Source organism: Anser anser (genome assembly GCF_964211835.1).
Source record: "Anser anser genome assembly, chromosome: 1".
NCBI lineage: Eukaryota > Metazoa > Chordata > Aves > Anseriformes > Anatidae > Anser > Anser anser.
In genome coordinates, this window is record NC_139720.1 from 22054859 (window position 1) to 22069393 (window position 14535).

The following is a 14535-nucleotide window of genomic DNA, read 5'->3' on the forward strand; positions in this document are numbered from 1 at the left end:
TTCCAGAAGGAATGCTGTTTCGAATGAACAGCTGCCAGCTGGGGTGTTAAGTGAGTGCCACTGTAGGAGAAACAACTCCTTTTAAGAGACTTACTGATCCCTGATCTAGATTTCCTAAAGATACGTTTCTTCCTCATGGGACAAAAAGATGATAAGCCATAGCTTTCCCCTGTTTCCAGCCTACTTATTAAAAGCTGACCAGGAGAACTGCTAGAAACATTTTGGCTAGAAACCTTTTATATCACTTTCAGATGATGATCTTTCCTTTAGAGAGGGGAAGGATTTGTACATAATGCAAAGGTCATGTTGTTTGACATCATGCCGAAATGCTTCAAATCTCTTTCTTTGAGACATGCTTATTTAAAAGAAGCTCATTACCTTTATTGATTTCAGTATATAGCTTTGGAATGGTGATTAAAATTTGGAGGTAAACAGAATACTTTCAACATCAGCCGTGGTTAAGAAAGTTCGCAAACTCTATGTATCTAAATTTGAGCATGGGTAGACTATGGCAGTTTTTATATCAAACAGTTCTATACAGAGGAAAAGCTATAACATATTTTGACCCAATTGTAAATGAAGCTATGAGAAACATTTCATTACCTGCTGAAGCTATTTACTGGCAGGAACTTGGTGACAGTAGGATTCTCACTGTATGAAAATTGCCCTGGTACATTAATTACTGTTTCCCCGTAGAGCAATGTGACTTTAACAGCTTCAACTTTGCTATTACGTCCTGTAACGCAAACGATCTCGTCTCCAAAGTCAGTGCTAGATTGGAGAAGAAAAAGAAAAGGAAACATATTCAGCTACTAACATTACTCTGATTTGTATTCGTTACAGCAGTACCCCATAACAAACACAAGCAAACAAAAAAGAACTCTGAGCTCTATTTTCTGCTCTGCACTGAATAATTACATGAGGAGACAACACTTTCTCTAGATCATTTAGAGCCTTTAACAGGATATGAAAAAGAATAGTGTACAGACACAAGAACAATGCGATGTCAGCACATTTCAGCTCATTCCACTTTTGGGGGGAGAATAGGGCAGCAACTAATAAAGGGAACAAGAAGTGAGAGAAACAAGTCAAGGGGCACCAGAGGATTAAAATTTTATATGGAACCACACAGGAGATGTTGAGTGAGAGCATGGCTGGATTTGGAGCAGCCGGTCACGTGGAGAGAGCTGAAACTGGAAAAACTCTTTGGACAACTGACTCCTCTGACTTTGGTAATTTTTGTAGCTGCTTCCTCCAGCTGAAGCCTCTCAGTGAGTTTCTGTTTGAACATTATGTGCAGAGCCACATTGCATGGCATGAGTCTCTACGAGACAGACAACAGACCTGTATAATTTCTAAAGGCCAGAAAAGGTTGGTACTTTTTTTGGGTACAACTCTGTACTATTAGTTACTCAGGGTACGTACACATTGCAAGGCTGGCTACCGACTAAAACACGAACATCCTTCTTGGAACCAGTTTCCAGGTTGGTACCAGTGATGGTAAGTGTGGTTCCACCTGCTTGTGGACCACTTTCAGGTCTTATTCCAGATGGATGAGGTTCCTGCAAAGAGGAGATGGTGAAAACTAATTTAGAAAATTAAAATAAAGTTTACACCAGTATTAATTGGTATAATAGATAATAGTAGTTTAATATCATTACCCAAAAGATAATAAATTAAAATAATGAAGGACAAGTCTTCTCAAATAAAACAAAGTCTTTCATTATTCATGGTGAGTGAAGGAAGAAGTAATGTGATGTGAATGTACACATTTTTTCCATACTTTACTTTATGAGGCTTTATATGGATTTAAGTTACCTACTGGCAAGATGCACAGTTAGCTGCTATTAAGTTTGTGTGAGCTTCCTGTTGGACTTCCTGTTTTCATACTTATTTTAAGATTTCTCTCTTCCTTATGGCTGAGTCTACTTTCACCCTTCCTTACCCCTTCCTATATTCTCTGTCAGTGACGGGAGAGACGGAGCGAGTTTTTCAGAACTGGTACTGAACAGAATGAATATTAAGGTCCCATTTATCTCATAAGATTCTTAATTGCTGTGGAAGATTATTATCCCTTTCTTGAGCAATGAGCTTGCAGAGAAAAGATATCAGAAAATAATAAACTTTTCTTTATACACCTAGAACATTGGAGAGGATTTCCTAAAATCAATTGGAACAAGCAGATATGTTTCAAATTGTCACGAAATTTGTCAGAAATTTAAATTTCTCAACTAAGTTCACTCCTTTTTTTCTCAATTCAGTCCTTGTTTCCATGACTGTATTAGCCCAGACATGACAAATTCTGTAAATTAATAGTGAGGGCTTTTCATGAACAGTGCAATTTAATTACTTCATTGCTAAGTAGTCCCTACTCCCAGTTGAGAAAAGCGTTGCTATTCAGGACAACATGGCCACTACTGAGTCAAGAGCATGAATGAAGTCATGTAAGCCACGTGAGATCGATTGGCCTTGCTTCAGCACACATTGCCTGCCAACTTGCTCAAATGAGTGGACAATGATGGAGTCCAGCCTTGGGGCTATTGCATATGGGAACATACAGGCTGGTTGACAGCCGGCTGAACATGAGCCATCAGTATGCCCAGGTGGCCAAGGAAGCCAATGGCATCCTGGCCTGCATCAGAGTGTGGCCAGCAGGACTAGGGAATTGACTGTCTCCTTGTATGTGGTACTGGTGAGGCCGCCCCTTGAGTACTGTGTTTAGTTTTGGGCCCCTCACTACAAGGATATTAAGGTGCTCTAGCATGTGCAGAGAAGAGCAACGAAGCTGTTGAGGGAACTAGGAAACAAGACTTATGAGGAGTGACTGAGGGAACTGGCGTTGTTTAGTCTGGAGAAAAAAAGTTTGAGTGGAGACCTTATCACTCTCTACAACTACCTAAAAGGAGGCCTCAGCAAGGAGGGTGTTGGTCTTTTTTCTCAGGTGACAAGTGATAGGACACAAGGAAATGGTCTCAAGTTGAGCTGGGGGGTTGGAGGGGATCATAGAATCATCCAACCTAGATGATTCTATGAATAAAGCAAGGGCAAAGTTGTTTGAGAACTTCCCTTACTGATTGGGGTTTACCTGATCACCATCATACTGCACTGATCTCCCACTCTAAGGAGGAAAGGCCATGCTCAGAAAGAGAGTTTGCTTGACTCATCACATAGCAAAAAGCTTTCCCCTACTTTATTTCGCTCATGCACAGACTGCCATCTCTGTGTCAGCTTGCAGCTAGAAAAACAATGGTCCATGAATGTCAGGGAGAAGAGGGAACGATGTACTAGAGTTTGGTCAAAAGCTCAGTGAGCCATTGATGAGTTTCTAACAAGTAGCAGGAAATTGTAAAAAAGCATTCAGTTGACCTCGTGGTTACTTGATAAATTTGTTTTATTAAAGCACTGATATTATAGAAACACAGAGAACTTGTACTTGCTGTGCTTGTTTTATTCTTTCATGTCTGAGCAACTTCCCTCTGAAGGAATGCATCACGGTTCAGCACACTTCACAAATCCACAATGACAACTGTAATTTGCTCTCAAGTCATTGAGCTTTAGGAATATGCTTTAACACTAATTGGGTGTCAATTGCTTTTCTTCCCTGAGAGAAATCTGTTTGTAAACCCTTCACTCCTCAAGATGTACGATGCTACAGCACATGACTGCTCTCATGCACTAACCTTTGATTTCTTTTTAATTTAATACATCACTTGAGTTACAACATTTTATGTAAGGAATCGACTCAAAGTAATTTTTAAGCATGGTTTAAGCAAAAAGGAGCATTGATTCAATATAACAGAATTGACTGAAACTTGCTTACTTAGATCTACATAACTCTGTACATACTCTTCTTTTGATTTAATTGCCTGCTTATTTAACCTAAATTGAAATTGCACGAGAGTAAATAAAAGATTTGAGTGGGTCAGTTTTAAAAGTCACACTTGAAGCTTAAGTTAACACAAGTCTAGACTTGCATTTCACAAGAAAGCTCACTTGTGCTTTTCTGAACCACAATATCGTTGATTAAAAAGATTATTAAGTTGTATTGCTTACAAAAATTTATCAAATCCTTTAAGTTTAACCTTGATAGATATACAGAAAACCATACCTTTTATTAACTCCAGATTAAATCTTGATTGCTACAAAGTGTTAAGAATATTGGACCGTTTTATCATCACCAGTTAAAATCTCCTACAACATTTCCAGAAGCAAATGTTCCCCAAGAACCATTAAAAGAATTAATATGGACAAATTCTTTCTCCCTCAACCTCAGAAAAAAAAATATTTAAAGCTTGTAGCCTTTTCCCTAAATCCTACCTCCACTTAAAGTCAAGCCTTTAGCAAAGACTTAGGAAGTAAAGGTACAAGAAAAGATTTCTGAAGCACCATACCCCACTCTCTGTAACCCTGTAATCTTGGGGGAAAAAAAAAAAGAAAAAAAAGAAAGGAAGCTTGCTAAGAAGCTTCTGCTAGGCAGCTGTATTCCCTTCTTTCAGCAAAAACGATAAATAATTACACGATTAAAGCTCGACTGGCATATCTGATCAGTAACTTTGGCAGTGCAAAAGCTGGTTCAGTTGCTACCTATCAGTGAATACTGAGCAAGCCACAAACCTGAAGTAGAACCACTGGGAACCATGTTCTGTGGGGGACCTTTTATTGGCAGCCTGCATTTACCTCCCTGTGAACAGGGGTATAGTATCGAGGTAAACAAATAGCAAAGTTATCTCTGAATAACACAACAGCAACGGGGAAGTAAAGTAAGTACCTGTTCTGTTTTGCACAGATTTTTTTTTTCCTAGCAAGACTCTGCCTGTTAAAAGTTAAAAAGCTGAATGAGGATGGAGCCAGGCTCTTTTCAGTGGTGTCTGGTGATGAGAAAAGATGCAATGGGAGCAAACTGAAACAGAGGACGTTCCCTCTGAAGACCAGGAATTACTCCTGTGCTGTGTGAGGGTGACTGAGCACTGGCAGAGGCTGTGGGGTCCCCTCCTTGGAGATCTTCAAAAGCTGCATGGACGTGGTCCTGGGCAGCCTGCTCTGGGTGGCCCTGCTTGGGCAGGGGGTTGGACAAGGTGGCCTCCAGAGGGCCCTGCCAACCTCAGCCATTCTGTGACTCTGTGTCATTCTGTGAAAACTCAGCTATGCCAAAAAGGAGAATGTGCTATTCACACCTCGGCCCACCTCCATGACACAGGTGCAACACGGAGCCCAGCACATCTCAGCCTCGCTTCAAGTTAATGAAAACCTGAGGCCAAGAATCACTCCGGTAGCTGCTGCAGGTAGCAGCCAAGGAGGAGGTGGAATAGTTACATTTAACCCTTATTTTCTCTTTAATCACTGGTTTTGCAGCAATCTCTCAAAGGGCTATTTTAAAACAGCTTAACTCAAAGTATTCATATTTAACCTATTTAAAGTAATTTTGTAAATACCAAGAGCACTCCAGGGACCAAATAATGTGGACGCCTCATAAAGATGATCTAATAAGGAGAAGCTGAACTGGGCTCTGCATGCAGAGGAATTTTTCAGGATGACTACTAAAACAAAGCATCATATAGTAACAGTTTGTTACCATAAACTTGTCAGAAAAATGATTTGATTAATTCTTACTTGCTATTTTCAGTATCACAATTTTTTTTTTCCTTTCCCTTTCTCTTAAGGACCTTCCAGAAAAAAATAAGAAGCTTAAATAAACTACCAACAATTTTAACAATTTTAATAACGTCTTTATCGTAAAACCAATGCACTATGAGCAAGCTTTAGTGCTCTCTTAAAATGTTCACGGATGGTATAAAGCACAAAGCTGTCTTGGCCTACCTGGTAGTCTCTTAGAGTACCAGTAAAGAATAAAATGGGTCATCTAAATGCTTAGCTGGAAAGTATTTTTCAGAAATGCAGTTAGGTAGACAGGACCAGTGGGAGAAGATATTTGCTGAATGTCATTATAAGTTCAAAAAGTACTCTTTGAGTGGTGGAGCAAGCCTCTGAGAAGAATCGTGTTGCCTCAGGAGAAGGCAGCACCTTCCCATGGGTGACACTGCACTCACCCACAGGACAGAGAGGCTCAGACGTTTGTGGGTTGCTAGACTGGGTCTTAACCATACAAATTCCAGCAGAGCTGCAAAAAAACCACACCTCTACATTGCTGAACACAACTCTGCATGAGATTTCTTCTCCTTGCAAAAGAAAACGAAGGGAAAAGGGTAAATCCTTCACTGCAAACATCGTTTGAGGGATAATGAAAATGCAGCTTTTAGCAAGATGCAGATACCTCTAATTTGGGCTAAATCCCAAGCAATGCCGAAAATTCAGCCGCTACAAACTGCACTGACAATCTCAGAACCTCAAATGATGTGAGATCAGTGATACCACCTTTTCAAAATCCCTTCAGGGATTTCTTTTCTCCTGCTTTCTTCCCTTTTTCCATTTCAGTTCCTGAATCAGAAGTACTCCTGCCACCATTACAAATACCCCACTTCCATTTTCAGCCCTCTGCACCTCTGTATCTTTGTTCTCTCAGTCAGAACATGCCCAGAGGACATCACACTTTCTGCAGCATCACACCACAGTGTGTACTGAAATTATAATGTTAAGTAGAACATTTGATTATGTGTCCTATATGGAATTTATAGCAGCCTTGTAATAATTCTTCTGGAAAACATCAGCTCTCGTGGAGACTTGGAAATACTTCATTTCTCATGGACACAGTAAAACTTAAACAACCCTACAAACGCTAATTTAACCCTTGTTTTATAATTCCTTAAAGTATAGAGAATCATAATTGACATAGAGTGCAGTCTTGTTCTTATCTTGCTTGAAAACGACAGATGTTCTTTCAAGTCGCAGTGGTCTATACTTCTCCCTTTGTCACTGGACAAGTATCATTCATATTTTCCAGTTATTTAGTGTCTGAGTGAGCATAAATCTTTTCTGCAGTAACAGGTACCTCATATGTGGGTTTTCAGATTGTCTGGTTTTAAAAAGCTTTCTCCAATGCCTGCCAGTTGTTCGGTGGCCTGTCAAGTCAGGTAGGTCACCTCCCAGCAGAGGGAATTCTCACCACCTTATGCTTTGATGATCATGTCCTGTGCTTGTAGGAAGATGATTTGCAGTTTTGGTAAAACATATGCGCATCCACGGCTGTGCTATTTGAGCAGGGATCTCTTCTCAACAGGTGTAGCTCGCTCCCGACAGGTGTAGAATGATTTATCCCAAAGAAATAATTTGATCTCAACGGGATTTCTTACTTGTAGGTTGGGGCAGATTTTAGCTTGTTGGTTGTGGGAAATTGAGCATCTATATATCCTACATACCAACTCTCCTTAAATCACAGGTAGGTGTAACAATGCTGAGAGGTCTTGTAATGCACCTGCAACTCAGCTTTTCCATGCTGTACCAGACTGTTGAATGAGTAGTCCTGAACGGATGAGCAGGTTTTCCGGAGCTTTGATAACCATTAGGTAGCTTTGGTGGATGGACAGTAATGCTAGGAATAGGTTACCCGGTCTGCCTTTATGACTACAGTCAGTGCCGATCCTGTTGATACAGTTTACCTGAAAACAGTGGTTTTCTGCTCCGATTTGAAGCCGTGAGACAGTCACAATTTTAAGCAAAATCCTTGCACATTGCTTATAGTATATAACATTCAAACAGAATAAGGTTGTTTGGTAGCAAATTCATTTATTCTCTTTGTAATACAGATGAGTTATTTGCAACTTGGCAAACCCTTACTTGGCACTCACATTACTGTGTACCCCTGCCTCATCCACGCACTGCAGACTGACCTGAGCTTCACGAGCTGTATTTTTGGGCTTTGCCTCACAGTAATGTCGTGCTCTTGCAACAGCCTGTCCTCTGAGGCACTCTGTGCTTTGTCAGCACACAGGTATGAGAGGAAAATGAAGTACCAGCAAAACAGCTTGCACTGGCCCGAGCATGTATATGACTTCATGTTCAGGCCATTTTCCAGTGTCCTGTTTTCTTTGTTGCAGCCAGAAATCTTTCCTTTGCTTTCTGTTTGTATCCTGTGCCTCATACTTACATATTTGTTCTCAGGAATGCTTATATATTTTTCATTGTAGTTCATGCTTTCTGTGTGCTAGAGGGTAAATTATCTCCATGTCTGTTCCACTTATAATCACATTTAGAAGTGAACTTACTTATTAGCAATGTACACGACTGCTGCTTCTGATAAAACTATTGCAAACCCTCTGAGCACTCGTGCCTGATCTCTTGTATTTTTCATCCTGTTTATTAATCTAGAATGAACTTTTCCTTCTTTAATATTTTATTGCTTGCAATTGGTCTTTTTGCACGTTTCGGAAGGTGATCTGTTATTTCTTTGTTTCTGATTACTATGCTATTAAAAGATATTTTTTACAGGCTGAAAATGCTCTTGGAGGGTTCCCAGTATTTTAGATTTCTGCAGTCTGCTGGTGTCAAATCGAAGCACGGCTTTTATCTGGCTAACAGCGGGGTTACTCTTATTCTCCTTTTCTTCCTGCTATCCAGCTTCTTTGCAATTTTCCCATTACAGATACACGGGTGCAACACAGAAGCCTTCCCCCAGCCGCTTTTTCACTCTCTTGACCCGCACTTGGGATCTGATCTGCCACACGGGTTAATGCTCTTTTTCACTTGTTTATTTGCTTTGCAGCTTTTGGTTTACCTTGTTGTGTCAAGCCAACTCACTCCCGGCCCCTTGCACAGTATCCAAGAACAAGAGGAACGTACCCCTATGGAGCACCACTAAGGCTCTGCAGCTCTTCTTTTCCAATTTCTCTGCTTTTGCATTCACCTATCCCCAAGCATGTCCTGAACTTTTTATATTCTGGGGTATGACTCTGTAAATAATGATACTAACTGCTATATTGCTGAGCTATGATAGGAAGTTTCTAGCCCAAAACCTACACCATTGAGATAAAAGTGGTCACCCTTTATCTATCAGTAATGCAGAAAATCAAAGAAAGAAACAACCAGTCACTAAGGAGGCTACTGGTAAATCACAAGAGGGGCCAGAAATTCAAAACCAGTTGGAAGGCAACAGAGGAGGGGAGCCTAGCGGAGATGCAAAGAGACCTTAGCATAATGTCTGTGCTTCAGAGGAGAAAAAGCAACCATGCCAGACCACAGGCAGAGACAACTGGGGAGGGAAAAGAGGATGGTGGCAGAGCACATCCCCATGATGCTGTGAGAGATGCCAGCTGCAGCACAAGGGGAAGCCAGCAACAGATGGATGTGCTCAAATGGACACGATGGGCAGCAAATGGCAAAACCCCTTAGCTCCTTCCTGCCAGCTCCTGTAGGCAGTGACCTCCGGGTGGGGGTTTGCCTTTGATGTAAGCACACATCCACTAGTACGAATGTGCTCCTGTGCTTCCACACAAGCAGAGCACAGGGACGCAGTGCCAAGGACCTGATGACAGTGCACACATACACGTGGGTAAGACTTTCAAAAGTGTAGAGAACATATTATTGCTCTGCCTTTCTCTCATCCGTCCCTTCCCCAGCAAGTATGCTTTCTCTTTCTTCACCCTGATCCCAGCTGCACTAAGTTCTGGCTCTTGAAGCAGGTCTGTAAAACAACTCATTTGTTACCAAAATTATCCACCCCCACCCCATCCAAAGTTGAATTATTCTGCCAACCCTTGCATATAACGCATGCAAAAATTAAAGGCATTAAAAGCATAGTCCATGAAGTGCTGTAGGCACTGGCCACATTCTTGAAGGTCAAAATGTCATCTCATGGCCTACAAAGGTAACCACAGGAGCTAAATTAAGCTTTTGACCAGGGCACACAAACCATTAGGAACTGCTCTTTCCCTCCGCTCCCCTCCTTTCTCAGACTCAGGGGAGCCTGCTGCTTGTTTCTTCAGACAAGCCGCCCCCTCACAGGATGCTCAGGCAGAGAATTTCCATGGTGCACACTTGGCAGCCCGGTGCTCGTGGCGGCAGCTGACCCGACTCCCTGGCTCGCCTCACTGGAGCAGTCCCAGGCACAGCGCCAGCCAGGATTCAGGTCCTAGGCTACTTCTGGCTGGGTCCTGCCTCTCTGGGTATGCTTCTTCCCAACCTCACAGGTCAGCCCAAATGCTTCCAGCCACTCCAGGTGTGAAGGCAAAGCGTTTGCCAGGCAGTGCACACTCCTCTCTGCAGTATCTGCTGCCTGCTGTGGATGGGATGCTTACGCAGAGCGTTGATATTCTAAACAACTAAGTTTTTGGACTGCAGGCAGAGATCTCTGCCTCTTTTTATCCTGAGGCAGAGAGCACATCACTTTCTGAACAGACTACAGAGCCTTGCTGACAGTTTTCATGGAGAAATGGAAGCATGTGTGACTGGAAAGCCTGCATTATCATACACAGTGTTCACTGGCAGCTTTCAAGTAGAACCCACAAACACTGAATGGTGGGACATATATTGTAGTGATGTCTAAGATAACAGAGAATTAAGTCTAATAATACTCACGTGAGGAAGGGCCTTCTTACTGAAAACTCTGAGCTACCCAGGAGTTCTTTGACTGCTGTGCAGGCTGACGCACAAACAAGATGTGCTCCAGAACTCAAGGATAAAACAGCCACTGCCCTCTGGCAGCAATTCCAGACTGCTGTGGATGTGTGGTTTATCAGCATCAATCATAATGGCAACAAGCCATGTAAACTCCCCCCCACAAGCTACAGTATAAAATGTATGTGCTATGGTGAAGACTCATGGAGAAGAATGAAGCAGTGAGCTAAAATCCTCCACGAGAGCCTGGTGGCACTAATAGTGCTGTGGCTGTGAGAGCTCCCTGAGCAAGTGCTTCTAACATCAAGAAGGGAAACAGAGGATGGATGAAGATAAGAGGAAAATGCCAACTTGTGAGAATATTAAGGTGGAAGAATGTACCTTGTTAGATCCAACTGTGCAGATCAGGTTACCCAAAGTCCCCGTATGGTGAGTAGTCATCCTTGTGTTTGTTTTCAGATCAGACTCTAATTTGTCCCCCTTTCTTACATTTATTTGAGCTTTCTGAAACCATATTATGTCTTCAATCCACTCAGACTAAAGCTCACAGAACTGCTCTTGCAAACAGGCACTGAAGAACCAAAGCCAGCTGCAAGCTCTCATTCTGCTGGCTTGAGTTCGAAGATGAGATCTGAGAAAAGAATCATGCTTGTATGGTATCAGCCAGCCTGGGCCATACACCTAAGAAAAGCTTAATTCCCACCTTCAATACTGTTTCTCACTGCCATAGTAGCAAACAAATCAAATGAACAAACAAAAAACCGGCCTTTAGCCATGCCATGGCTCCACCTGCGTAGAGACCAGCCAAGCTGTCAGAGGTACTGCATAGCTGGATATTAACATTTAGCATCAATTCATTTCTATTTCAATAAAATGGAGAATGCCCTATTCTGTTTATAGTGAAAGAAACAATAGAAAGGTCAGTGGAAGAGGACAAGGTTACCAGAATTTAATTTCGCTGGAATGTCTGGACTCGAACAACACTCAGAATGGATAGAAGAAATTTGTGATGGCAATGTAGAACTTTCTTCCCGTTACGCAGCAAATATGGATGAGATGTTTACTACACAACATAGACTCTTGTGGACCAGGGCATTTTAGTTCAGAAGTGATTTTAAACTGAAAGCCTTTCTGACTGGATTTTTGACCTACCTAGAGGAAGTCTCACCTGTTCCTTGCCTCAGAAATGTGCTGTGCTGGCAGAACGGGGCAGAAGCATGAGTCTAAGCCCAGAGCTGTGCTGATCCTCATCAATCCAGCTTTAAAAACAGACCCATCATTCAGGCTGGGTATTGACCATAGCCAAACGTAGTAGTACTTGATAACCAACTATGTGCTCTTGGTGGCAGCCGCTAGCCACATGTGTGACCCCTAGACTGTGGGGAGTACGGTGACACTTCTACTCTCCATAGACACATCAGGCCAAGCAGATCCTTGTCTCCTTTTGTGTTGTTTGTACACTTCTGCACAGTGCTGCCACACGCTGCATTTAAAACAGTCACCGCTAAAGCCGAAGCTGTTGTGTTTAGGGTGATCAAAGTACACAGTAAAAACTGATTTTTACCAGCAGCAGGGTAGCCAGATAATGTGCCAAAGAAAGGGGAAAATACGTAATAGGAGACATATTTTAGGAAGGTTCTTGGATAGAGGAGTATTTCCTTTCTTTTCTATAGATTGAATAGCAGAGTTATTATATAAAGCACAGATTTCTTATGTCTCCTGAAACAAGCCATCAAGGAACTGCCTGAAAACAACATTGAAACAAGAATGTAAATTTTAAAACAACACCAACTGACTGGATTGGCTGCTCTGATAGCCTGTTGAGATGTCAAAAGTGCTTGTGTCACGCTTGCAGAGGTGTGCATGAATGTCACAGCCTGCACTGATTTTAATCCTACCACAGTCCACAGCTGGCTTTATTTTCTCACAGAACAAAAAGTAAGAGAAATGAAACTAGAAACCAATTTCACCAGTTTTAATGCACGAACTGCTGTGCTTGATGATTATGTATTACTTGCCATTGCTTCACATTCTGTAAAGAAAGTCCCCATGGAAAGATTTTTGCAGTAAATAAAAATGCCTTTTAGCAGCAGCTGGCTTAGGTATCTGATATTTCAGTGACTCAGAGACTGGCACAGAGGAAGTCTTGGACTTTCATGAAAACGTCCACCTGGATGATGTCCGTGCATGACAGCTTCTCCCTGAGCCTGTCAGGCATTCAATAACCTTTCCTTTAAGCAGCAAAAGCAGTGGCTGCTGATCTCATCTCATCTCACAGATGTGTTAAGCAGGGAACCCCGTCAGAACAAGGTCACAGAGAGGTCCTCTAAGCCTACATGGAGGCTTCACACTACATTTCAATACACTCTGTAACTTCTTCATGTGGTTTTCATGCAAACCATGAGAGAATCTGTATATACAGGAGAAATATAGGAGAACTGGTGTAAAACGTACCAACATAACGTCATAGCCTCTGTCCTAGAGATCACAAGCACACAAACATGGGACTTGATGTTTCTGCACATTTCCCGCTCTGGTTAAGACACATAAGATGATTGACAAAGGAAGACTTAATTATAACCTACATTTCCACAAAGGAGCAGAGGAAGGTTGTGACAGTAAAAGATCATTTTCAAGCAAAACGCGTGCTTTTGCAGAGATACCACAAGGGAAAGGAGGTATTTGCCTGAAAATAATGGAAAAAACCTCTGTTTTGTGAAAACAAGAATATCCTCTTCTCAGCTGAATGTCATTCTTGACTTATTCCACCTCCTACTGCTGACTCCCTTCCTTTCCTTCTCACAGAAAATCAAGAATTAATGAGACAGAAGTTAAAATACAGGAGAAGATAAAACTGTAACACGCCCTTTACGTTTTATAGATTTACAGTTTATAGATGTAATTTTAAATATCAAGATGAGGATAGAGATTAGTTAAACCTCTCAGCTATCGCAGGCTCTTATAAATTTTGAAGACCTCATAGATACAGATAAAGCTACTTGCAGCTAAAACCACAGGCTAGAACAGCTATCACCCATGGCTATGTTTAGGGTAAAGTAATTAAAGACACAAATTAAATTCTCCTTCACAGTGACACTGAAAACAAAGCACATCTGTAATATGAACTCACATCATGCTGTCTGTGTCTCTGCATGCCATGTTTTTGAATGAAATAAATTATTAAAAAAAATTAATGCACCTTCATTACTCATTCTTCAGCTGCTGTGCATTAATTCTTGCAATTAAGAGCACTGGCTAGTCTAAACACAGTGATTAAAACAGTGCAATAACTGTGTGTCTAAAGAAAATCTAATTTTTTCCAGTGCTGACTTGTTTTTATTCAGTAGTGACACTTATGAGATATTGTGTCACTGCTGAATAAGTTGATTAACATTTCTTTTCTACCACGTCTTTTCAACTTAAGTGTTTTCTAACATGCTTAAACTACAGTGCTATTGATTAAACAAAGTTTGTAAGGCAAACACAAGCGACTGTGCTTGTGTTCGTAACTTGTAAACTTTGAATTTAAGTCATGCGCAAAGTACAAAACGGGTCAATGCAAAAAAAGCACTTACCTGGTATGTAAACTGCACTTCGCTTGGTGATATACCTAATTTTCCGTTGATGTTAACTTCAATTTGACCTTGTGTAGGTTCATCCATTCTTCCGACTTGACACACAATCCTAGCGGGAAATAACAATGTAAGTTTATCTGTTAGCACTAGCAGCTGCAATACAAATGCAAGATATGTTATCTACCACACATACTGTCAGCCAAAGCACAAACTTTGCTTTATCCTACACAAGGTACTTGAGTTCTGTCTCAGATTCCCACCAAATCCACCCAAGAATATTTTACTCTTGTAACTACATGGAGTAAAAGTGAAACCTGAGCAATGTGCACAGCAGCTAGCTACCTAGCAGACTTCTTAGCAGAAGACTCAAATTCAGTCCAGAAATCATAGATGAAATTACCCAAACCTACACAAGGTTTTCACCGTACCTGGAGGTGTCAAAAAAAACCACAAA

The 14535-nt window shown here is 41.4% G+C and overlaps 1 protein-coding gene across 8 annotated transcripts in view; it reads right to left on the bottom strand.

Moving 5' to 3' along the window:
* The window catches only part of PLXNB2 (plexin B2), a 259762-nt gene that overhangs the window by 32727 nt on the left and 212500 nt on the right, over nt 1-14535 (bottom strand). For all 8 annotated transcript variants that reach the window (XM_083819176.1, XM_083819180.1, XM_083819173.1 and 5 more), the window contains 3 exons: nt 14082-14190; nt 1426-1562; nt 604-771 (listed from right to left, as the gene is read on the bottom strand). In XM_083819176.1, coding sequence (XP_083675302.1) covers nt 604-771; nt 1426-1562; nt 14082-14190 — 414 coding nt within the window. The remainder of the gene's footprint in view (nt 1-603; nt 772-1425; nt 1563-14081; nt 14191-14535) is intronic.